This window comes from Podarcis erhardii (genome assembly GCF_964252035.2).
Source record: "Podarcis erhardii genome assembly, chromosome: 5".
Taxonomy (NCBI): Eukaryota; Metazoa; Chordata; class Lepidosauria; order Squamata; family Lacertidae; genus Podarcis; species Podarcis erhardii.
This window is the reverse complement of record NC_138509.1, coordinates 14,313,287-14,338,491: the sequence shown is the minus strand read 5'-3', so window position 1 is coordinate 14,338,491 and position 25,205 is coordinate 14,313,287. Positions and strand designations below refer to the sequence as shown.

The 25,205-nt window shown below is 41.3% G+C and overlaps 1 protein-coding gene across 8 annotated transcripts in view; it reads left to right on the top strand.

The window, feature by feature from the left end:
- Positions 1–25,205, top strand: part of GBF1 (golgi brefeldin A resistant guanine nucleotide exchange factor 1) — an 81,295-nt gene that overhangs the window by 38,578 nt on the left and 17,512 nt on the right. For 4 of the 8 annotated variants that reach the window (XM_081864185.1, XM_081864183.1, XM_081864187.1 and 1 more), the window contains exons 8-27: positions 2,024–2,078; positions 3,358–3,456; positions 9,088–9,214; positions 10,054–10,271; positions 10,648–10,816; positions 11,015–11,226; positions 11,648–11,746; positions 12,592–12,786; positions 13,606–13,792; positions 14,179–14,304; positions 15,475–15,563; positions 17,149–17,351; positions 18,542–18,665; positions 19,424–19,549; positions 20,434–20,516; positions 20,858–21,094; positions 21,595–21,688; positions 22,863–23,039; positions 24,117–24,181; positions 24,836–24,959. In XM_081864185.1, coding sequence (XP_081720311.1) covers positions 2,024–2,078; positions 3,358–3,456; positions 9,088–9,214; positions 10,054–10,271; positions 10,648–10,816; positions 11,015–11,226; positions 11,648–11,746; positions 12,592–12,786; positions 13,606–13,792; positions 14,179–14,304; positions 15,475–15,563; positions 17,149–17,351; positions 18,542–18,665; positions 19,424–19,549; positions 20,434–20,516; positions 20,858–21,094; positions 21,595–21,688; positions 22,863–23,039; positions 24,117–24,181; positions 24,836–24,959 — 2,809 coding nt within the window. The remainder of the gene's footprint in view (positions 1–2,023; positions 2,079–3,357; positions 3,457–9,087; positions 9,215–10,053; positions 10,272–10,647; positions 10,817–11,014; positions 11,227–11,647; positions 11,747–12,591; positions 12,787–13,605; positions 13,793–14,178; positions 14,305–15,474; positions 15,564–17,148; positions 17,352–18,541; positions 18,666–19,423; positions 19,550–20,433; positions 20,517–20,857; positions 21,095–21,594; positions 21,689–22,862; positions 23,040–24,116; positions 24,182–24,835; positions 24,960–25,205) is intronic. The other 4 variants (XM_081864189.1, XM_081864188.1, XM_081864186.1 and 1 more) reach the window with 2 other exon arrangements.

The following is a 25,205-nucleotide window of genomic DNA, read 5'->3' as shown; positions in this document are numbered from 1 at the left end:
AGTACTTTTTCACCTTGGTTCACTGTGAATCTGGGAAAACTAATTTGGATAATTTGTCTGTGACAAAGAGTCTGTGCCTGAGTTATAAGCTTTCCAACATATCCTGATACACTTTCCAGTTACTGTACCACAGCATTTATTCTATTATGACCAAGGATTTTCAAGAGTATTTCATATTAATCTAGATCAGATTGAGTATTTCGTATATTTGCTGTAGGAAATTGGGACACATAATGCTTAGGTTTTAGAATGTAAAATGACATTGCTTACCTTTTGTACTGTTGTAGTTCTGATATTTTAAAAATGGGTTATTAATAGTTTTTTATCTATATTTCACTCTTAACTATTCAGTTGGATGTTTCCAGAAGATATAGTTAGCTTCTGAAAAGGACAGAAAGGCAAGCTACTCTGTGTACAAAGAGCTATAGGTTTCCAGCATCTTTGAAAGCCTGCTATCTCACTCAGTAAGGATGCAAAATGATAAATGATATATGAAAGAGAGCCCATTTGTCTGTGGTACTTTGTAACCCCAGACATCATTAGCATCCTGAGCTAACTATGCATTTCCTAGTTGCTACTTGCAGATTTTGGTTTAGACTTTTCAGGTAGGCCCTCAGATATTAAGCTGCCTTGATCAAAGGACTGTGATAGAAAGTAAACATTGAACACCACGCATTTTGCATATGGGAGAAGCCTACTAGAGACTGATATTACAATAGAAATGACGCTAGTTGTTCATTGAGGGTAAGTCCTAGCAGGAGATTCCAAGTACTGCTTTACTCTGTGGTCTTTGATTAAAAGGGCCAAACCTTAGAAGGTGAAAGTTTCACTGAATAGCCTGGCAGATCACATGAATATCAAAAGCATTTCTCTGCCTTTTGCCTCAGTTCTTATCTGAGCTGTACAACCCACTTACCCACCAGCTGATTTTAAAAGCTCCAGGTAACTGTGTGCCCTTAAGCCAGCCCAGGACACAGCTTAAGGACCATTTTGAGTTTTAGGAGCCAAGAAACTCTAAATGGAATTTCTTTGACCCAACTGAGCTAAAACTTGTGCAGATATATCTAGCTTTCTATTTCTTGTTGTTGGTCTTGAACCATTTATGGGTATAAATAATAGCAATACAAATTTATTAGATCTTATGTCTACATTGTTAGCAATATATATACTCCAGTGCTTTATTGTATTTTTCAGTTAAAAGATTTGAATTAAAAGATATCTTCAGTCTTCTGCAGACCTCAAAAGTACACTTGAAACAATTCATTAAGTTCTAATGAGTTGAGCTGGGGGACTTATCTGCAAGGACTAAAGAAAGATAGCTAATTCACAGTGCTTCTATGCTGAGGGAGGCAGTCTACCCCCCTCCCACCAAAAAAACACCCCCAAATAAATCCATTCCATCTGCATCCAGCAAGGCAGTTCTTAATTAGTTTTTACTATGTGGCCAACCCTGCATTTTCAGTAACAATAATCATGTTAGTTTGGCCTTTTAAAAGAAAACGACTCTTAGGTATAATGTAAAATGTGAATATTGGTGAAAATGCACATACATCTAGACATTCGACTTTGCTTTTCTCATCCATGCCAAAATAAGTGCTCTCCTGAATTAATGGGTCCATATAGGGAAGGATTTCTTCTTCTTCTTCTGGACTGTTAATGTGTTTTAGATACTTCACTTTCTACCATGCTAGGGCTGGCAACACTCAGAGCTAAAGAGCAAATGTTTCTTTAAGTGTGTCTGTGTTAGGAGTCAAAAGATTAGACTTGACCCAGTCATTTTCTGAAAATGTGAATTCAAGTCAAAGCTCTGACCTTTAGTCATTACCCACGAACTGATAAGACTGATTATTCCTTTTTCTGATTATTACACTGTAGTGTAACTTTTGATCAGAAGAGGGCAGATAAACCATATTCCAAGGGGAAGCCTTCAGGGAACTGCAATTTTTCTCTATTTGCTGCCAGGCAGGAAGAAGGCCTTCCCTTATTCCTTGTCCTTAATATATGTATTTTCTTGTTGTTTCAGATTACCTCACTTTAAAGAAGAGCCTAAGAGCTACGTAGGGACTAACTTAAAGAAGGTAAGACCCAAACTGCTGATGGATTCTTTGCTTCTGAGTGTTTGTAGTTACGCTATTCTGGGGGCAGGTGGGACAAATGTACATATGAATCAGTGGCACAGCTCTGAATCTTGTGCAGGCTTATCTAAGAAATGAGTTCGGGTTATGGCTCTTTATGCCATTGTGAATCAGTCAGTCATCAACTGTATCACTTAACCTAGGCATTGTAAGGAAGTGACTTCTGTGAGCCAGATCTGTTGCCTCCTTCCATTAACTGGCAGCTTTCTTTTGTAATCTTTGTGCACCTGAACAGAGTCAACATCAGGAAATTTTTAGAGTGTTAGCTAAGGAACTGACCTCATGTCTCCCTCCCAGAACAGGGAAGTGCTCATCCCTCAAAGGGTGGGCTCAGTTCTTTTCTTGCTGACATGTGGGCAGCAGCTCATGTGTTTTAGTAAGCATTTGATTATTTCTTTACTTGGGTCTATTTCTCCTCTTTTTCTTCCCCCTTGTTCTCCCTGCTTTCTTATTGGGCTCCAAACTCATGCTCCGTCTCTCTCCTTTTTAAGGAGATAGGAATCCCTTTTCTTGTGACCACACATCAATAATTCAGCAGTCATCCTTCAAAAAGTGTTATTCTTGTGGGAGTAAATGTCCCAACCATCACCAAGGTCCCTGTCACCTGGGAGGGCGTGGGGCTGAACAGTAAAAAGAAGCAAAGAAATCTGTAGCTTAGCCTGTACTGTAATAACAGGGGTATTTTCTTCCCTGTCAAGTTACACAGGGAATTTTATCAGACTCATAAGGAATATTCAGGACAACAATTTTCCTATTCATAAATCTGATTTGTACAAGAGAGAAAATTCAGTTAACCTTCTGCAACTTGGATATATTCAAGAGCAAAGTGCTATAGGGTGCATGCATAGATCTCTTCCTAGATTGATGCATTAGGAAACATTTTGAGCTCAGGATTTGCACCAACAGGCTCAGTAGTACTTCTGACGTTTTATGCTTGCAAATGCAGGTATGTGCTGTGTTCAAATTAAGAGTGTGTCACATAAAGCAAGCCTTAGATGTAAAAGGTGGAATGCTTTTCTGTAAGCATATCCTGTGTGAGAGCTTTTCATTAATCAGTGGGTGGCTCCTTCATCTCATAGAGGCCTTGGTTTTCACTCTTACTGTCCTGCTTTGCTTTTCATTATGTGCTTTACATCATTCCTTGCATTGTTACATGGATTCTGTCTTTGGGTTTAGTTTTCTTTTTTCTTTTTCAAACGGTACATGTGACTGTCTTTCACAGATTTCTCCATATCTCCTCAACAGACTGGAACTATGTAATGGGGAACAGTCCAAAGCCCTGAACCAGTTAGAGAGAGTACTACTCTTTAAGAAACTGAAGGTCTCTCTTTCTCTCCTTCCCTTCTGCAAGCATCTGTGGGTGGTAGTTATGTGTTGTGTAGCAAAAGCTTTCATTCATGTTTCTTATGCAGCATGGCTTTGGGGAAGAATGCATGTAGCAAACTGCTTCTGTTTGGGATAGTGTTGGGAGGAAGGCTTTAAATATAGAGGAAGTGACATTGCAGACATCAGAAATGCTGTTGTCAAAATATTCTGAGAATTTATAGAGGACATAAGCTAGAGATGGTGCTATCGATGGCCAGTTACCATCTCCTATCTTGAAAGCTATAGTTTAGTGCAGTTTATGAATTTCTGGAGATATTGGCACAAATGAATGAGGTTGGTCATAACTATTTGCGGCAGGGAAGCCGGCTGCAACTGCAAATATTGCTAGGTTTTATGCATTGTCTAAGGTAGGGTACAAGGCTTAGTATATGGAATCATAGAATTGCAGAGTTGGAAGGGACCCCCCCCCCAAGGGTCATCTAGGCCAACCCCCTGCATTGCAGGAATCTCAGCTAGAGCATGCATAATAGAAGGCCATCCAATTTCTGCTTAAGAACCTCCAATGATGGAAAATCCATCACCTCTCATGGGAATCTGTTCCACTGTCGAACAGCTCTTAGCATCAGAATGTTCTTCCTGATGTTTAGTTGGAATCTCCATTCTTGTAACTTGAACCCATTGGTTTGAGTCCTGTCCTCCAGAGCAGGACAAAACAAGCTAGCTGCATCCATGTGATAGTCGTTCAGTAATTCAGTAAAGGAAAAGCTATATGCAGAACAGTATCACAAATATTCAAGATCCACACTTTCCCTTAAGCCATTATTCTACAAAGTTGTTTAGCCAGAGCTAGAGTTATGTTTCCAAACTGATTATTACACATAATAATCTAACATAAAATTCCTTCCCTTCTAATGTAGCTGGATTCAGAGAGCTTAAGGCACTTCTTCAAACTTCATATTTTAACCATTGTGGTTTAAAGAGTTCCATTTAGAGCTGCATGATAAACACTTTTCTTTTCCACATAGGATTTATGTCAGATTAGATTGTTCTTTGTGGATAAGGCAACTAACAAGTGGCATAAATTGCAATGCAAATTGTGAGGTTTCATTTTATGTCCGTGATGAAGGAGGATTACATTTAAATTTCATATTTCATGCTCCAGGTCTGCCTCTAGAAGCTCTGGAGGGATTCCTTAGTGCAACGTGTGTGTGTATATGTTTCTAGTTCATGTGGCTGCTACATCTGTTGAAGCCCTGCTCACATTGTGGGATATGTAGATGATTGAGGATATAAAGATTATCATTTCTAAGTGCCCTTCCACTGAATACAGCCCATTTGGTGTCCTGTTACACAAGGGTGCAGGAGGCAGCAAAGCAGATGTGATAACAACTTGAACACAAGGCACATAAAACTTGGGCCATAACTGTTCTAACACTGTGTGAGCCTACTTGGTGTCAGAGATGGTGCCAAATAAGCAATACCTTTTTTTTTTTTTTTTGTCACTATTGCATCTGCATGGTTGCAGCCCAGTGAAGCTTTTCCCAGTCTACATTCTCCAGTCTACATTCTGATTTTAAGGAACCCTCAATAGCACCATGATTTATTTGCTAAGTGCGTCAGGAATAAAAAAGCTTGTGTTTACCTCAACTTGAATGGCACTATGTCAGCAGTCCAGTCAATGAATGTGTTCAGAACATCATCCATTTAGAAATTGTATGAATTTCAGTTTTTGAGGCCTGATGATGTGGACAAGTTTCTTGGAGGAGTGTGTTATATTATCTGTTTGCTCAAACCTTGCACTTCCTGGCTAGCATCTCATGATGACTGACTGGTTCCATGAGTTAGTTATTGCTTCATTGACATAGAAGGTGGTCCTGGTTGTATTGAAGGAGGACAGTCATGAGACCACTCCTGAAGAAGCTGTTCTTTAATCCTTAAAATTGTTCTTAGTATTGGCTTGTCACAAATGTTCCCTTTTAAAAGAAGGGCTGTATATCTGTTTCTAGATTGCCAGTATTGGAAGAAGGACAGGAGGAATGTGACCCTGTTAATTCTTCTAGACCACTTAGTGGTTTTTGAGTTCATCCACCATGGTCCCTTTCTGGACTGGAGGTTGGGTGAAGATTGACTGCAAAATGCTCCAGTGGTTGTATTCTTATCTGTATGGCTGGTTTCAATAGGTGATACTTTGAGCCTGTTATTCTGTTCTGAGCTACTTGTGCTATGGGTTCTGCCTCCCATACTGTCATCTACATGAAATCAATAAGTGAGATCATAAAGTGCTGATACTTGACTCTAATTAATGTGCTGATGATGACCACCTCTGTCCCCCCCCACACACCTCATTTTCATCAAATTCAAGTAAGGCAGCAGATGTGCTGAATTGGTGTCTGAGATCAGTAGCGGACAGTATAAGTGCCAATAAACTGAAGTTCAATCCAGATAAGATGGATGTACTGTCTGGATGGTATTGTATTCCCCCTAAAGAATTGGGTTCACATCTTCAGGTTGTTGTTAGACACCCAGAGACAGGACCAGATCTAAGTGTCATCAGTGACACTTAATAATAATAATAATAATAATAATAATAATAATAATAATAATTTATATCCCACCCTCCTCAGCCAAAGCCGGGCTCAGAGCGGCTAACATCAAATGTATAACACATTAACATAAAATCAGACAATCAATTAAAATACATCCTCAAATCAGATCAGGAGCAGAATAAAATCCAATCAGATGGCAACCCGCAGATTAGGGTTGGGGACCTTAAATGCTCACCAGGCCCAGCTGTTTGTGCTGAACTTATATGGGCCTGTGAGAAAAATTGGGAGGCCACTTTCATGCAATTTCTTATGAAAGGGGAGAGGGAGTCAGACTGAACCCCGACCAAAGGCCTGGCAGAACAGCTCCGTCTTGCAGGCCCTGCGGAAAGATGTCAAGTCCCGCAGGGCCCTAGTCTCTTGTGACAGAGCGTTCCACCAGATTGGAGCCACAGCCGAAAAAGCCCTGGCTCTAGCTGAGGCCAGCCTTCCACTAGTACTTTAGTGCTTCCATTAGTGCTTTCCACTAGCTAAGAACCCCTCTTGGCCATAATTATACATGCTCTAGTAGCATCCAAATAAGACTACTGCAGTGTATTATGTGCTGCCCTTGAAGTTTACTTGAAAATGCCATTTGGTCCAAATACAGCTGCTGGACTGTGGAATGGGGGCAGCTGGACAGCACATACCTCACAAATTCTAAAGCAGTTTCACTGATCCTTAAGTCCATCTCCAAATACAATTCATTTTGTTGGTTTTAACCTTTTGAAGTCCAGTACAACTTGGGCGCTTTTTAAAAAAGCAACTGCCTGCTCACCTATCCAGCTATTAAAATAATCAGCTAAGGTCTCGCATTGCTGTAAGCGGAGGGGGTGGTGGTGATCAGGGAAGGGGCCTGTTAGTTGAAGTCCTCTGCCCTGGGAAATATCTTCTAGTGAAGCTCACAAGGTGCCAAGTTTAATGAGTTTTAGGTTCTGGCTGAAGTTCCTTTTATTTTCCACAGACCTTTTCTTTTAAAATCATCATCATCATCATCATCATCATCATCATGCTGCCAGTTGCTGAATTTATAGTTTTTGCTGATGTTCTTCAGTTTTAGTGTTCGTGTGCTTAGGTATTTTCAAGTTTATTTTAGTTTTTGTTCAATTATAAGTCATCATAGAATTGAAAGGCAGGCTAATAATTTAAAATGCGTGGTATTTTCCCTTCAAAGCAATGTTCTTTCCATCTTGGCTGTGAGTCCTGGAATACCTGCTTCCTGCCTTGTGGGTCTTTTCCCACCTGACCTGTGAGGGCGGGGCCCTGACTAACTCCAGCTGCAAAAACTGAGGCTGCTGACTCATGGGCTGGGGTGTTGTTGTGGGTTGGATGTTGTTGCTGATGGTTTTTTTGTATCTTTGTTATAGATCTTGTTGCAGAAATTGTTCAGTTTGGTTGTGTATTTTTTAATGTTTAATTTATTGTTTATGACTACTTTTGTTGCGTTGCAGATATGTATTTTTTCATGTTATAAGCCACCTTGAGCATAGTTATTGTGGAAAGGCGGCATACAAATAAAATTATTTATGTATGTATCTATGTATGTATGCCTTGCCTACACGCCCCTTAAAATAAATAGATCAAATATACTGAGTATAGCTGAGATCATGCCACTTCAAGATTAGGAGTTAGAACTTGTGTTTTGGTGCTAAGTGACCTGCTCGTATCTCAGGTGGTATGACTTCTATTTCTTACTTTCTTTTCTCCATCAGAGGTTGATGTGAGTGTTTTTGCATCTCTAGCGCAGGCATGGGGAACCTGATCTGGCTGCTGGGCCTAATCCTTTCCCCCCCTACCATTTACAGGCTAAATTTGGTAGGTGGCAGGGCCACTCACCTGTCTATTGCTTGCTGCCAGGTGATGACTACCAGGACTTTAAAGCACCACACAGGGCTTCTGACGGGCAGTAACTTCAAGCCTAGTTTATGTAGGGACTGGCTGTGCTTCTGCCTGCCTCACACCTGATGTCATGGGGGACATAATATGGTGAAAACAGCCTTGTGAACTAAATTGGGACCTGCGGCAGGCCAAATATGACTCGCAGGCCAGAGGTCCCCCACCCCAGGTCCAGAGGCAGAGCAAAATTGCAGTGCTTATTTAAAGAAATTATTTATTATGTGATTAAATGCACTTAAATCTATTAAGTTTCCTTTCATTTGCAACAAAGATGTTCAAGGTGGATTAGAAAGCTGTTTTTATTTAGACATAGCTATCATTTCATTCAAAAGTAATGCTGCCTTTGTAGCTTTTTAATTTGCAAAAGAGATTTCCAGGTTTAAAATCAAAGTTATATTTGGGTAGGCCTTCTGGAAGCATGCTAAGAAATAGCGGGAGAATGTAACTAGTCAAAAGGCCTACGATTTATTTTTTCACAACAGTTTCATAAAAGTCTTAAGTGGGATTCTAAAATCCATGTAATAAAGAAAAGCTGGCAGCCCATAATGTAATGCTGCACATATATCCAGGCAATGTCACACACCTAGTAGACAACTTACACTCTTCTTTGTGTGTGGGAGGATGATGATTGGGGCCTGCCAAAGAAAGAATAAAGAAATATTTGTGAGCAGAGAAGAAAGATGTCTCCACTACAGAAACATTTTTACCTGTTTTTTAAAACTTTGTAACGCCATCCTCTGCAACTTGTTTAATTGGTCCCAGAGAATTCAACAAGAACTGAGAACTAACTGAGGCTCTCCTCACCTCCATAACTTGGCTTCTGATTCCGTTTCTTGGTTATGCGAGAATGTGGGAGAATGTCTAAGGAGTGGTTTGTTTGTTTGCATTTACATAGGCACACAACAATGAGATTCAGGCTCAGCCCTAGACATATCTGTGCTAACAAGTTTTAATATATTTTATAAACTGAAGTAATACACAAATAATGAATTTCCAACTAAAGTTGGGCTAGATCATGAGTCATGCGATAGGAAGCATGGGTAAGCTGGCATGATCGTAGGGTTCTAGGTCTGATCAAATGCTGTTGCCAATTCTCTTGTGACGGTGAATGGCTATAAGAGATATTCTATGTGTTTTGCTGTTCACAGTTGAAAATGCGAGCAGGGGGAATGAGTGACTCATCAAAGTGGAAAAAGCAGAAGAGATCGCCACGGAACTCTTGTCATGTAGCCAAAGTATCTCAAGGAACGGAGCAGCTAGCTGCCAATGGGACAGGTACGGCAAGTGATATAACATATAAATGGAAACCCAACTCTAATGATAACCTTAACCATGTTCTTGATCCAAAGATTCTGCAACCACAGAATACACAATAGTATGGATATTGGTGAACGAACAGAGCTGTGACTGTTGGGAGCCCCGCACCAGTTGACTTCCTTGTTGGTCTTTGGCACATTATATAGCTGGACAGAGTGGCCCACTGCTGGGGAGCCTGTGTTGCAACCCCTTAAATCTGCCCCACCTCTCTGGATCTTTGTTCCATGATTGTAGGGGAGACGAATAAAATCTTCCCGCTTGGTTGTAACTGAATAAGGAGAAAATTATAAGTGGCAATATAGGTAACAAAATTAAAGGGCAACTTAATGCTGCTGTCTTTGAAATATTTACCTCTTAATATACGACAGTTACAAAATACATGGTTAGCTTGACATAAGATATTTGAGAGTGGTACAACCATTGGCAAGTAAAGTATGAACAATTAGCTAACAAACTTTCAGTTCATCAAGAAAATAGCTAAGAAACTTGGGATTATATTACAAAACATTACATATATTTTTAAAAGGTGTTTCAAGAAGAATAATTTTAAATTAGCAATTCCTGAACTCTTAGAATTGCACCTTGAATTGTGCCTAGAAGCCAACAGGAAGCCAATGCAGCCCAGTGGAGTACACTCTGTGCAACCCATTCCAGTGAGGCAGGCCACTGTGTTCTGTGTCAGGCGAAGTAATTAGTAGCAACCCAATGTACTGTGCATACACAGTGGGAATGTGGTCCTGAGCTGCTTCATAATGGGTGCATAGCTGCTACTTAATGCTGCTGTTTCTTATCAACAGGTGGAGTTAATTTCATTGATGTACCTTCTCCCGTCTCATCTGGAAGTTCAGAAAACGCATCTACTACAGTCAGCCCTTCCACTGACAGTGGCTTAGAGAGCTCCTCTCAGATCAGCTCTAAGGAAGATCTTACGGACTTGCAGTTGGTCAACCCTTTAGGAATCAGTACATCAGTGCCTTTAACTGAGTCTAGAGCTAGAGAGCAGCTAGAGCCCCAGGTATGAACTTAAGCTAGTTTGTGATAAACTGCTCATCTGGAATATAGTTTGTGCAATCAGCTGACCTAAAGGAAAGTTCAGGATACTCTGGTCTTCAGCTAGTTGGATAGGTTTGGCTTAAGAATAACACACACATTCTGAAGTAGCAGAGCAATTCCACAACAGTATAAGTAGCCTAGCCTTCAAATATAGACCAGCCTTTGCTGCTAATTTAGATGTCTGATGTCTAGCCACTCAGCCAAACATTGAGGTATGTAGTCTGATTATGAAAATTGATATTATCTGAATGAATAGGGTTGCTTGTGTCAATGAACTGTTCATGCAGCAATGATAGCTTATACTAATTTTCCTGTATTGTTAATTTGTGTGACTAAAGAATGAATGCCCCCGGGAAGAAAAGACGCCATCTGCCTCAGTGGAGTCTATCCCTGAAGTTCTGGAGGAGTGTACATCTGTAGCTGAACACTCAGACTCTGCGTCTGTTCATGACATGGACTATGTCAATCCCCGGGGAGTGAGGTTTACCCAGTGCTCTCAGAAAGAAGGTGAGTGCTTTGAAATAAAAGCAAGTTTTGTTTGCTTCTATCCATCCCACTCATTGATGGGGGGCGGGGGGAAGTACCTAGCATTTGTCTTTATCAGTAATATTTTTATTTTTAAAATCTCTTGGGCTTATTGGAAAGAGGTTGGCTCAGAAGTGCTATAATTGTGACCTTTCTACTTATACTCCTTCCCCATTCCAGGCACAGCGTTAGTACCCTATGGGTTGCCCTGTATCCGAGAACTACTCCGCTTCCTCATCTCTCTCACTAACCCACACGATCGCCACAACTCAGAAGTGATGATCCACATGGGGTTGCAGTTGCTCACTGTTGCCCTGGAGTTGACCTCTGTTGCAAACTGTCCATCTCTCCTAGGACTGGTGAAAGAAGAATTATGTCGATATCTCTTTCAAGTGAGTTTTGGACTTATCGTAGTCTTATGTCTATTAGGCAATATCTGTAGGGATATAGGCCTTGTGTTAGTGTGGTCTGGAAGAAACACTTATGTTGCAATTTTGGTTTGCTTTTCAAATACAGTGGTACCTAGGGTTACATACACTTCAGGTTACATACGCTTCAGGTTACAGACTCCGCTAATCCAGAAATAGTGCTTCAGGTTAAGAACTTTGCTTCAGGATGAGAACAGAAATTGTGCTCTGGCAGCACAGCAGCAGGAGGAGTTCCCATTAGCTAAAGTGGTGCTTCAGGTTAAGAACACTTTCAGGTTAAGTACGGACCTCCGGAACGAATTAAGTACTTAACCCAAGGTACCACTGTAGAGGGAAAATGAATATCTCTCCACTAACAATCTTTCAACTTCTAATTCTTTCCTAGTTACTGAATGTGGAGCGACTCAATCTGTATTCAGCTTCACTTAGACTTTGCTTCCTCCTCTTTGAGAGTATGAGAGAACACCTGAAATTCCAACTGGAGGTGAGTCTTTTGAAGTGCGCCTACCTTGTATTTGGAGGAGGTAATTTAAACAGCTTTGTGGCTTTGTTCGTGGATGTGTATGAAATCCTGTCTAAGAATTTAGGAAAGTGTGTGTGAACTGGAGGTGACCTTGTGACTTTCTGAAGATTGGAAGGCGCTGTGCCTGGGAAGACCATGCCCACTGACAGTAGTGGTGGCTGCTTGGTCGCTTTCCCTGTCATCTCCCATAGAGGCAGCACTCAGATCTATAGTTGCCTTGATTGGAATGTTGGAGTCTGAGCAGCACTCATGGCCAGATTTGCATGCTTCCCTCTCCTCCTACTGACACTACTTTTAGTTTCAAAGAATCTCAACATAGCGTTGCATGTGAACCAGAAATCTTGGTTCTTTGAATTAAAGTTCTTTGAAATGGGAAGAAATGGAAGGAGGAGCACCCAAGCCTGACTCTTTGCCTGGACTCCCTGAGGATTGGCCACATGGCAATAAACTAGGAGTCAGTAGTCAGTGACCCATGAGCTGCATGCCACCTTTGGCCTCTTTTCATGTGGTCCTTGGCATAATCTCATCCTGACGGTGTGGAGGGGGGAAATAGGGAAAGGGGGTGGCAGAAAGAGAGAAAGAGAAGGGGTGTTGTTCCATCACTCATTCTAGCCCTGCCATTGCTGGCATGTGACCCCAACAAGTTGCCTTCAAAGGAATGCAGCTCTCATCAGAAATATAGTTTCTCACCTTTGTGCTTATGGACGGTTTAGTTGTGCTGTGTGTAAACTGGTGTCCCAAATGAAATTAAATACTCTGCCTTGTTTTGCATCCCATATACTGAACTCATCTCTTTTGTCTACCAGATGTACATAAAGAAGCTGATGGAAATTATCACAGTGGAAAACCCCAAGATGCCCTATGAGATGAAGGAGATGGCCCTGGAGGCCATCGTTCAACTCTGGAGGATTCCTAGTTTTGTCACTGAGCTGTACATAAATTATGACTGTGACTATTATTGTGCTAACCTCTTTGAAGACCTCACCAAACTGCTATCCAAGGTCCTGAAAATGAGCTATTTTGCTCTTGTCTTTCCATTAGGATTGCTCAGCAAAAAAATAATAATACAGATGTAACTAGATCTGAGTGTGTTTGAAGAATGAAATATCAGCCACGTGCTGATGTGTTGGAGGGTGGTCTGATCAGAACCATGGCAGGTGGGGAGGTGTGGGTAATCCTCATGCAGTAGGGTATCTCTGGTCTTGTCCTCAGGATGCAATCACCTTTGGTAGAGGGCACGAAAAAGAATTGCACAGTATCTCAGCTGGATCTCACCCCCAAGCTGTGCTTAAATTATGAAAAACAGCAGGAGAACCGATCATAGGTCTCCCGTCACATCTACTTTTACCATAGGGATTCTTTCTTTAGAACAACAGACATATTTGATTGGAGCATTGTGAGGAACACAAAGTTTTTAGGGCTTATATCACCAAACACATGAGGCTCCACAGCTGATGCATTACAAAGAGCTGCAATTGACTGACTCTCTGATATGTGTCTTACTGAAGGTTTGGTGATGGGCATTGTTCCTTCATCCTTCAAATGTTACCTGTAGGAAACATAGGTGTAAATGCAGTGAATTTGCCTTCCACCACAAAGTATAATCCATTTCAGAATCTTAGTGAAGTTTTACCTTTAATGGGCAACCTGAGAGACAACAGGTTATTTGCAGGGGAAGGATTTTTTGAGGAATGGGACAATGTTAGGGAGGTTTGCGTGGATGTGTAGAGCTTTGGGGCTGAACAGCTTCTGTGTGAGTAGTTTTCCTTGCTCAAATGATTAAACCTAATTTAATGCTTAGGTATGCTTGATTTTCCCAGAATGCCTTTCCTGTTTCTGGACAACTGTACACTACTCACCTGCTGTCCCTTGAAGCATTACTGACAGTGATAGATAGTACAGAAGCACAATGCCAAGCCAAAGTGCTCAGCAGCATCTACCAGCAGGAGAAGGAAGCACTAAAACCAAGTACAGAAACTCCCTGTAACATCAAAGAAACAACCCATAGTGAGAACCTTTTATTTGGTGCCTTCATCTTAATTTTATAGTAACATCTGTCCTTCCTGACTGTGTTCTAGACAATACTGCTACCTTTTTCCATAAATCCTCCTTCCTAACCTTGACCTGATTGCTTCAAAACATCTTAAATGATGCCTTCTTGCTTTCTATCGGATTTTTCTCAACAAGGAATTAATTCATCATTTCCATTTTTTAATTTTGTGCATGAATTTGAGCTGGTCTGTGGATATTCATTCTCTGTTGAATCATATTTCCTCTCTTTGAAGGCGAATGGTTAGGTTTCTTCAGAGTGAGTAATAACTGTATCTACATAATAACACGGTGACTTTAAAACTTCGTCCTGGATAACTCTGGTTCTCTTCTTTCCCCTGTAGTTGTCGAGGGGCTGCTGACAGATAGCAAATCACCCGGTGCAGAATTGCCAGACACTAATGGCTCCTTGACAGCCAGCCACATGAAACAGCAAGACAGTCTGAATTTGGAGTTGGGAAATAACGCAGGTAAATGATGAACATTAGTGTGCAATGGACACTTCAAATGTTGACTTCTTTTTGCCATTCTGTAGCTGTACTACAGCTTGAGGTCTCTGGCACCAGTAAAGCATTTAAATGATGCACGTTTCCTTCCATGTTCTATATATTGAGTCAGGCATTTGTAGACGATTTGGGATGAGGGTGGTTAAATGTCACTGGATCATGTCATATGTTACAGTAGAAGTAAGTACAGTGGTGCCTCGCAAGACGAAATTAATCCATTCCGTGAGGCTCTTCGTATAGCGGTTTTTTTGTCTTGCGAAGCAAGCCCATTGACAGCTTAGCGGATTAGCGCTATTAGCGGTTTAGCGGCTTTTAGCGGATCAGCTGATAAGCAGCTTAGCTGCTTAGGAAAAGGGGGGGGGGAGGGAGAAAAACCCGCAGGAACTCGCAAGACATTTCGTCTTGCGAAGCAAGCCCATAGGGAAATTCGTTTTGCGAAGCGCCTCCAAAACGGAAAACCCTTTCGTCTAGCGGGTTTTCCGTCTTGCGAGGCGTTCGTCTTGCGGGGCACCACTGTACATGATTTAAAATATATTCTATACCTTATTCTATCCCATAATGTGTGAGGCAGCTACATGTTTACTTGCCCTTTCCCCCATTACTTGTGGTTGCCTACATTGTGTTTCCCCTGTATAAACAAAGTGATGGGGGAAGATAGCTACTTTCTCAAATTACATGGGAGAATATGTTTTGCTTTGTACCTCCATCTACTGTAACATGTGAAGTAGTCCCTTGCAAGACTTGGGCTTATAGAGAAAAGCATTGATGCTGGGATGGGGTTGTGGGGTGGGGTCATGTGGAAAGAGAGTTCTTTTTATCTGTATAATAATAATAATAATAATAATAATAATAATAATAATAATATATTTATTGTCATTGCCCCCTCTCGGGGACAACGAAATTACTTGGCTGCTCCATCCACCCAGGTAGGGCACTCCACTCAAAATAGCCGAATAGATAACATGTCCTGCCGACTATAAACAAGTCTATTTTGGCAGGACAAAAAAGCCAAATTCTGAGTTGAGGAGCAACCAGCCGCTGCATCTACACGCGCCGCCATCTTATCTGTATATTGTAAATCATGGGAAATGTGGGAAAGGATCCACTGTGAAAACATTCTGCTTTTGTTTTTAGCAGAAAAGACTATTCCAAAGAAGCCTACTCGCTTTTCCTGCGTCCTACCCACCACACATGAATTGATAATGATTAAGAGCAAAAAGAAGGTAAGGCATGCTGTTGATCTGAAAGATATGTGAGTAGGCATGACACATACAATAAAGAACAGACTTTACCCTCAGACTTACAATTTTAAAATATAAGAGCATGATGAGTGTTTTGAGTGTATTTTAAATGCATACAATTCAATTCAATTCAATTCAAAATCCTTTATTAGGCATAGCACTCCACACATTAACAAACAAACATCATATACAAACTGTATAAAATACGGGCACAGCACACACAATTTATCCCAGTCCTATTCTTAACTCCCAGAAATTAAACGATGTACATAAATAACACAATACAATATAATATAGAATAATAATACAAGGCAGCAACATCACCTACCATTAAAAACCACTAAGTCTCTTTATCATGGCCCATTCTTTCTTCATGGACAGCTCTAAATACATACATATATACATACTTTTATTATTTGTACCCCACCCATCTGACTGGGTTGCCAGCAAAGTATTAAAAGAACAATGAAACATCAACCAGTACAAACTTCCCTGAGCAGGACTGCCTTCGGATGTCTTCAAAAAGTCAAATAGTTGTTCATCTGTTTGACATCTGATAGGAGGGCAATTCCACAGGGTGGAACCTTTTTCTTTCTGAACCTGCTTTCAAATGAGGTGTTCCTGCATGAAGCTGTTTTGAATCTTGAATGCCAATAACCAGTAATTGAAAATTGTGTTGCGGTGACTGCTATACCTGGTGAGATATTGTGGGAAGCAGGACTTTGCCAGAGGAACAAAGAAGGATGCTGTTTTGTACATATCCATAGGAATTGGTCTTACAGTCATCAAAGTGTTGTTTCCTGTTAGTGATGGGCAGTAACCGAGGACTGACATTTATTCTGGTGCTTTAGTAAAGTTCACATAGATGTTTGTGTTTGATCTCTAGTCACACACAACCTTTTAGTTAACCCTCTCTTGGGTAGCTGCTTATGACATTATCTACTTGTATTACGTATTCCTGAGCTTCAGAAACTCAGTTTTGACAAATGTGAATAATGGTTAACATGTACACTCTCTGTTTATTCAACAAGTGGCCATATCCCTTTAGAATATGAACCTTAAAAGATGAACTTGTTAAATTTTATTTATATATTGACAATATTTGAATTGCTGTGACAACAGAGACCTGGTTGTCTTAAATTGTTTTCAGATCATCTCTTACTACTTTAGGTTTTGAAGGACTAGGGCACACCTTGTGCTGAATTATTCCTAAAGCAAAACAAAGTTATCATCCTGCTTCAACATTTTATGTGGATAGTGTCAGATGAAAACAATTAGACTCTTGTTTCCAACATTTTCAACATTTGACCTTACCGCCAAAAACAAAGACAAATACTTTCTATTCTACTTGAAAATACTGAAACAGGCTTTTATGACAAAGAACACATTTTAAAAGTTGCTTTTTATGAATGTGTTGCATCACAGAGGACTTTAGTCAGAAGGTAAAATGCAAATCTAAAAACCTAAAGGAAATAGGTTATTGAAGATATGATACAAATTGGCTATTAGGATAATATTAACTATGTAGGATGTCTTCTGTTAATTATATTGTTTTGACTTTTTCTAGCTCTTGATAAGTGGTTCAGAGCTGTTCAATCAAAAGCCAAAGAAAGGGATACAGTTTCTTCAGGAGAAAAACCTCTTGGCTACCCCCATGGATAATAATGAAGTAGCAAAGTGGCTGAGGGAGAATCCTCGACTGGACAAGAAAATGATTGGAGAATTTGTGAGTGACCGGAAGAACGTAGACTTGCTGGAAAGTTTTGTGGGGTAAGTAGAAATGTTTGGATTGGTCATAAACAGGAAACCGGTTAGAAAGTCCTGGCATGGGAAAATTCACCTTCTGAATTATTCACTGCATGAAACCCTTAGCTCTAACCACCATAGAGGTAGCCTGTTTTCAAAGGACCTTGATTTTTATTTCATTATTTTTATTTTGCATTGTAATTTAATTTAATTTAATGGTTATGGCCTGGATTAAGCTAACCCAGCACGCTAGCAGAAATCAGTGCAAGGGCTCCTGCTAGTGCAATGCTGCTTTCCCCCCTTCCTCTTGTGCATTCTTTGCAACCCCCTCCCCCCTCCCCCCTCCCAACCAAATCCTCTCTGGAGGGTCAGGAGAATCCCCAGAACAGTGTACTGGGGGAGGATGAGGCGGCTCATTCTGTCTGACAAACAGAAATGCTTCTGCTGACATGCAGAGCACAACATTGGATTCCACCCTGTATTTTTGTAACCCACCCTGGAACCATTTGATAAATAATTACAAATAAAAAATGCTGACTCTTAGACAAAATAGCTTTCAGCAAGAGCATCCAAGGTTGGCTGAGCCTTATGGCATGGGTGAGCTACTCTGTGGTGCAAAGCAATGCTATCCTCATCTCCTTTCCTTTGCCAGGATGTTTAGCATCATTGTAGGTAAAGGTAAAGGGACCCCTGACCATTAGGTCCAGTCGTGACCGACTCTGGGGTTGCGGTGCTCATCTCGCTTTATTGGCCGAGGGAGCCGGCGTTTGTCCGCAGACAGCTTCTGGGTCATGTGGCCAGCATGACTAAGCCGCTTCTGACGAACCAGAGCAGTGCACAGAAACGCTGTTTACCTTCCCCCTGGAGTGGTACCTATTTATCTGCTTGCACTTGGACATGCTTTCGAACTGCTAGGTTGGCAGGATCTGGGACTGAATAACGGGAGCTCACCCTGTCGCGGGGATTCGAACCGCCAACCTTCTGATCATCAAGTCCTAGGCTCTGTGGTTTAACCCACAGCGCCACCCGCGTCCCATAGCATCATTGTAGACTGTACATTAAAACAGAAAAAACCAAAGCCTAGAGAAATTGAACTCCATACTGTCAAGTCATAGTTTAGAAAACTTTTCTGTATTTTGACCCTTAAAGATTTTGGGGTATGTGACTGCTTGCAAGCTACTTTCTTCAAGCCACTTTTGCTTCTCATGTTTCAGGACTTTCGGTTTTCAAGGCTTGCGATTAGACGAAGCCCTGCGACTCTACTTAGAAGCTTTCAGGTTGCCGGGAGAGGCTCCTGTAATCCATAGGCTGTTGGAAGTCTTTACAGAACATTGGCGCGTAAGTTCTGAAATTGTCGAGAAGCAACACTTCTCTAGTCTTCTCTGCAGCAGTTGATCAGCATGGGAAGAAATTACTGATTTTAGTCAGGATGTGTTCATTCTACCTCGTAGCACAGTGAGCTAGAATATTACGTCTGAGAGATGTTGTTGTTGTCACTAGTTTAATTTATTCTTTGCTTTTTGCAACAAAGGAGCCTCAAAGCAACTTAACAACAAAAATAAAAAACTGGTAGCAAGTGACAAGCTGAAACAAAAGTGAATGTATGCAACAAGAACGTCTGAGGTGATGGACTATACTGAAATGGTGAAGTTAACTGCCAAATTTAGAGGGCATAATGACAAAGTGTTTAAGGAAGAATGGAGACCACTGATGGTTTTTCTATCAAATTATCACCCATATATGAAGTCACGGGCCGGATTTGAAATATAAGCAGTGGATTACTGAAAGATTTAATGGTAGTGGGGTTTAGATAATAAAAATATATGTGTTATAAAATAGCTAATAAAAAGAAGTAAAAAACAAACATCAGGAAAGGAGAGGTGGGAAGTCAAGAAGAAACTTCGGATGTTAAAAGAAATGTATATAATGATAAATGCTTTGAAATATTTTTGGATACTTAATAAAAATAATATGAAAAAGACAGTCTCGGGGAACATAAAACTTGCTATTCAGATGCTAGAAATGACATAAATAGGAATTAAGTGTTGCATTTAGATTGTAATGTGTCCAATTTGTATTGTCATTTTACATTTCAGAAAGCGAATGGGTCTCCGTTTGCCAATAGTGATGCTTGCTTTGCCCTTGCCTATGCCGTTATCATGCTGAATACTGACCAACACAATCATAATGTTCGCAAGCAGAGTGTACCTATGACTCTAGAGGTGAGCTCTGATGTCTTCACACACACCCTGCATACCTAGACGTTTTTGCTGGCTTTCACATCACTGAGGTCTATTCTTTCTCCACCACCATGCTTGCTCTTCTTTCTTTCTCTTTGACTTGTAGTATTTTAAAACATAATAGTAAAATAGCCCCCCAGTGGCCTTTCAGAAGGCACGTTGTTGCTGTACATCATACTAAAACTTGCCTGCAAATTGCCAACGGTCAAATATATTGATAACTGATAATTCAAGTGTACCTAAAAGATGCTTTCACCCCCTATATACCCACAAGGTGCTGTGTTTTGCAGGAAAGATTTTGCAGATACCATCCTGTCAAGAGAAAGCTGGCTTCCCTCTCATTGTATAAGGGACAGGCACCTTCCCTGTATTTCGGTGCCTGTTAATGACATTCCGCTTTCAATAAGCTTTCTAAGTGGAGATCTTTGTTCCAATTTGTTTATGCATTGGATTTGAATGGATTTCATGTATGTGATGATGTTGTTTTTCCAAACAGTTTTTGCATATACATAATTGCTTTTCTTTAGATCAGGCATAGGCAAACTCGGCCCTCCAGATGTTTTGGGACTACAATTCCCATCACCCCTGACCACTGGTCCTGTTAGCTGGGGATCATGGGAGTTGTAGTCCGAAAACATCTGGAGGGCCGAGTTTGCCTATGCCTGCTTTAGATTGTTTTTCTTTCTGCAGCTTGTTTTATATATACTTTATTACATTGTAAATTGATTTGGGATACTCATAGGAATCAATTTGTTAGTGACATTTTGTGCGCCAGTACCTAGCAACATGTTAAAATAGTTGTGATGTCTGTTTTGAGGCAGCGATCACAACGTAATATTCTGCTTTCTGTTGCTGCTGCTTAACAGGAATTCCGAAAAAATCTGAAAGGGGTAAATGGAGGCAAAGACTTTGAGCAGGACATGCTGGAGGACATGTATCATGCCATCAAGTAAGTGTTTTGGCATTTCCCCTTGGAGAGGGAGGGAGTTATCAGTTCCACACACACTCACTTCTGGTTTGGGGAACCTTTGGATCTTCAGATGTGGCTGAACCACAGCTCCCATCATATACCTGCTGAGGCTAATGGGAGTTGTAGTTCAGCCACATCTGGAGGGCCACAGCTTCCCCACTGGTTGATGTTAGGCCAGCCTTTTCTACCCTTCTTTCCCCAGCTCATTCATCTTGTTGTAAATAAGACACACACAGTGCATCATGTTGGGTACCAACAATTGTGCATTGATGCCGAATGTTAATATGTAAACACGATATTTCTGTCCTCATCTTGGGTAGAAATGAAGAGATTGTGATGCCAGAGGAGCAGACGGGCCTAGTAAAGGAAAACTACGTGTGGAGTGTGCTGCTGCATCGTGGAGTCACTGATGAAGGAATCTTTCTTCATGTCCCCCGTGGAAGTTATGATCACGACCTCTTTGCCATGACCTGGGGGCCCACTGTGGCAGCTCTGTCCTATGTTTTTGACAAGAGCCTGGATGAAACGATAATTCAGAAGGCCATCTCTGGTTTCAGGTAATGCTCCTTCACAACATCCAGCAGAGACTCGTTTTGTATATATAGAAATTGTTTTTACTTAGATTAAAGCTTTTTGCATCCAGGGAAAATTAGCTGGCACTGTCTAGTAAATGAGTGAGGTATATATTGCTTAAGCCTACTGAATATCTATTCATGGGTAGGCAAGACTGGAATATGAATTTCTGCATAGCCATTTTTAAAAGTGTCTACTGGCAGACAGAAATGCTTATCCTAGTTGCCATTGAGCTGTATTACCACTGTGGTTTCTGCCTCATTTAATTCACAATTAAGTTCCATCATATCCTGAGCTTCTGAAATTTGAGTGGCATCATTAAAACATACAAACACAAAATTTGTCATTCGAATGTTACCAGCTAGAATTGAATTATCAAATTTGATGCAAGTTTTCCACTGAAGGGTGGTGTGAGGACCCTAGAGCTCCTACAGAAAATGCACTGTGTGTTCTCTCTTACATTGCTGTGATTTGTCTTTTTCAGAAAATGTGCCATGATTTCTGCCCATTATGGCCTCAGTGATGTTTTTGACAACCTCATAATTTCTCTCTGCAAGTTCACAGCTCTTAGCAGTGAGGTGAGTCTGCAAATGAAAGGAAATGGTGTGAGACTGATTCTAAACGGAACCATGGTCAATACTCATCAGCTGATGGTGTGTTTACGGGAGTTAACACTTGCTTTCTGCAGCGTTGAGCTGTGTGCGGGAGTTCCCTACAGCAGCCCCCATCCCACATATCAGCTGATGAGTGGGGGAATGGAGGATTAGATCCTGCTTTCTGCAGGGAACAACTGTATATGCCTGTTCCCCACACCTGAACTGAATTGAACCCCTCCCCATCGGCTGACATTACTTGCCCTTAGGGTGATGTCAGCTGATTGTTGGGCTTTTTTTTAATGGCTTGGTGAACCAAATCGGAACCCCTGGAGGTTCCCCATTCTGGGAGTGACTTAAAAGAAATAAGGAAGGTGTTTGCATGGAAGGCCATTTAAAGCATGAAGGGCAGCTAGGGGGAAAAGCCAAAATCCCTGATGCCTTCTGAGCCACTCCATAGAGAAAGTTTCTTACTTCTAGTACAGTGGTACCTCGGGTTACATACGCTTCAGGTTACAGACTCCACTAACCCAGAAATAGTACCTCGGGTTAAGAACTTTGCTTCAGGATGAGAACAGAAATCGTGTGGCGGCAGTGCAGCGGCAGTGGGAGGCCCCAATAGCTAAAGTGGTGCTTTAAGTTAAGAACAGCTTCAGGTTAAGAATGGACCTCCGGAACGAATTAAGTACTTAACCCGAGGTACCACTGTACAGCTATTGGGAACATCCTGCTTCACATATCTTAACATTCATCCTGGTATGATCATAGAGAATTGATAGTCCAATAAAGATAAAGGCTCTGCTCAAGTTCCAATGGAATCAGATCACCTTGATTTACATAGGTGATAGACCATCTGTGAAATTGACAATTGTAAAGGAGGCCTGACAGGAAGCCATCCGGGACCAGGTTGTGTGCTTATGGAGGTGAATTCCTGAGCTGAACATTTCAGTTTGTTTTAAAGAGCTGTTCCACATAAAGCACATTACAGTAGGCAATCTGTGAAATTACAGAAGCATGAATTATGGTGCAAGTCCTCCAGGAAGGGTCTCAGCTAGCGTTGTGATCAGCCTCTTGATGATGTTCCACTGAATGGCCTGACTGGTTTGTGGTGAGCTTCTCCCCACTCACCCCTGACTTCTCTTTACCATTTCTCCTGCAGTCCATTGAGAATCTGCCTACAGTTTTTGGAAGCAATCCCAAAGCTCATATTGCAGCAAAGACTGTGTTCCACTTGGCTCATCGCCATGGTGACATTTTGCGAGAGGGCTGGAAAAACATCATGGAGGCCATGCTACAACTTTTCAGAGCAGAGCTGTTGCCAAAGACCATGGTGGAGGTAAATTGATGGCAGATGCCAGGCTAATTGGGTTGAGAGCGTATGGGACGTATATGGGTTGTTGAAACAATAATAGGATGGAATAAAAGATAGAAATATCTTTAAAACTTTATTATCAGTAATAAACTGATGAGGGGTTATAGTTCAGTAGTGACACATTCCTTGCAGAAGATCCCAGAGTTAAAACATGGCATTTCCAGATGAATAAAGAATGCTTGATAGCAGGGCCTAGGAAAGACTAAATGGTCCTACTTGGGATAAGCAGTTCCCTGTGTTCACAAATCTCTGTTCTTAGGTGCTGCACTATTGGCAGGTAGCACATGTATTGAACCAAAATAACTTATTGTTAATGCTAGAGATGTAACGGAGATGATGTGGATGTTATATGCTTGTGGATTTGATTACTGGAGAGATAACTGCTCTCAATTAAGATTTTTTCGTTTGGATGGTAGAAGTGGTCTAGAGCAGAATCTTGCTGGGCCAGAACTTCTAAATTGAGAAGAATATATTTTAAAAATTGGACTATGTGAGATGGGGAAAAGCACAAAATAGGACATTTTATCTGAAAAGCATGTGATTAAAAATCCTTAAAACATGTGACTAATAAATCCTTAGACTTGTAACCAGTTTATGCTACTAAAATTGCCTAACATTATGGAACTCTCATTCCTGTTAAAGAAACTGCCATGTGACCCTTCTCCTTCCTCTTTGTTTACTCTATAGACAGTGCAATAGCCATTAAAGCCCATAAACAGGCAAATAGTGCCTTCCTTAGAACCAGTGATGATTAATGGTAGGGTAGGCAAAGTTAATCAAGCAGCATGGGAGTTAGTTAACATCACCTAAAGTGTGCAGTATCTCTGAATAGTAATCAGACTTGATTTAGCTCAGTTCCAAGAAGCACTGCTTTCCAAGGGGCAATCATTTTACCTACAGCGGCCCATGGTTTGTTGTGCTAAACAGGGACGCTCCAATGAGAGTGTCAATTTGAGAGGGGAAGAGGGAGTTGTGAACTCAAAGGACCAAATTAAACCCTTGGTTTGGTTAATACACATGACGTATTGGCTTAATTTCCAGGTTGAAGACTTTGTAGATCCCAATGGCAAGATCTCTCTGCAACGCGAGGAGACACCTTCCAACCGGTGAGTGGTCTGGAGAATGTGTACACATTGGCAGGCAAATATGCTCTTCTGTTGCCAGGTATAAGCTATCAGGTGCTAGAGAACGCAAGTAAGATCTGTAACAAAATATTGTAATATGGCACGCCCCTGTTCCACCAGCCTGCACAGTCATGCCCTATTTTGGGATACTCTATTCTATCCTCTCCCCCCGCCCAAATCTTTAGATTTTCCCTTAATAGTCTAATCATTATTTCCCCTAAGTCTTCTGGTGCCTCCGTGTTGAGTGTGGATGGTGCTAGTTAGCATTTGGTGCCCTCTGAGCATGCACAGTCCTCATTGGGCTGTTTCTTTGGTTGGGGATGTGTTCCACCACTTGGTTCCCCTGCATGAAGATACTCCCCCCCCCACTTCTGCAAACTTTTGGGGTTACCAGGAATCTTGTGTGTGTTGGTGTTGTCGTATTGGCTACATAAGCACAGGCACTTTCCCCCAAAGAACAGAAGTGGAGTAGAACAGGTGTGATCCCACCACAAAATGGAGTGCTTCTGCACAGGTGGTGCAGTTTTGGCGACATAAGTATAGGCAATCAAAATCCTGAATTGTTATGTAGATATAAGATATGATACCGTATATCAGTATGCCCTTGATATGACCGAATGTACTTTTTTCTTCTAGTGGCGAGTCCACAATGCTGAGTTTCGTTAGTTGGCTGACACTCAGTGGCACAGAACAATCTGGTATGAGGGGGCCATCTACGGAGAACCAGGAGGCAAAGAGAATGGCCCTGGAGTGTATAAAGGTAATTCATGGTCAGCAAGCTGGGAGGGCACATATACAGGAGGGCGGTGGGCTCTGCCTGCCCACCTGCCAGAATTGCACTTGGACAGCTCTTGTTTGAACAGGCTCTCTTCTTATAGCACATGATGAGAATCAAATGCAACTTCTGTTTGCCCACATAGTTAGCATAATGTAAGTTTATCTGGGGCAGTGCATTCTCTCCAAGGAACCATTTATTTAGCAGCTGGAGCTGTATCCTGTTCTCCCT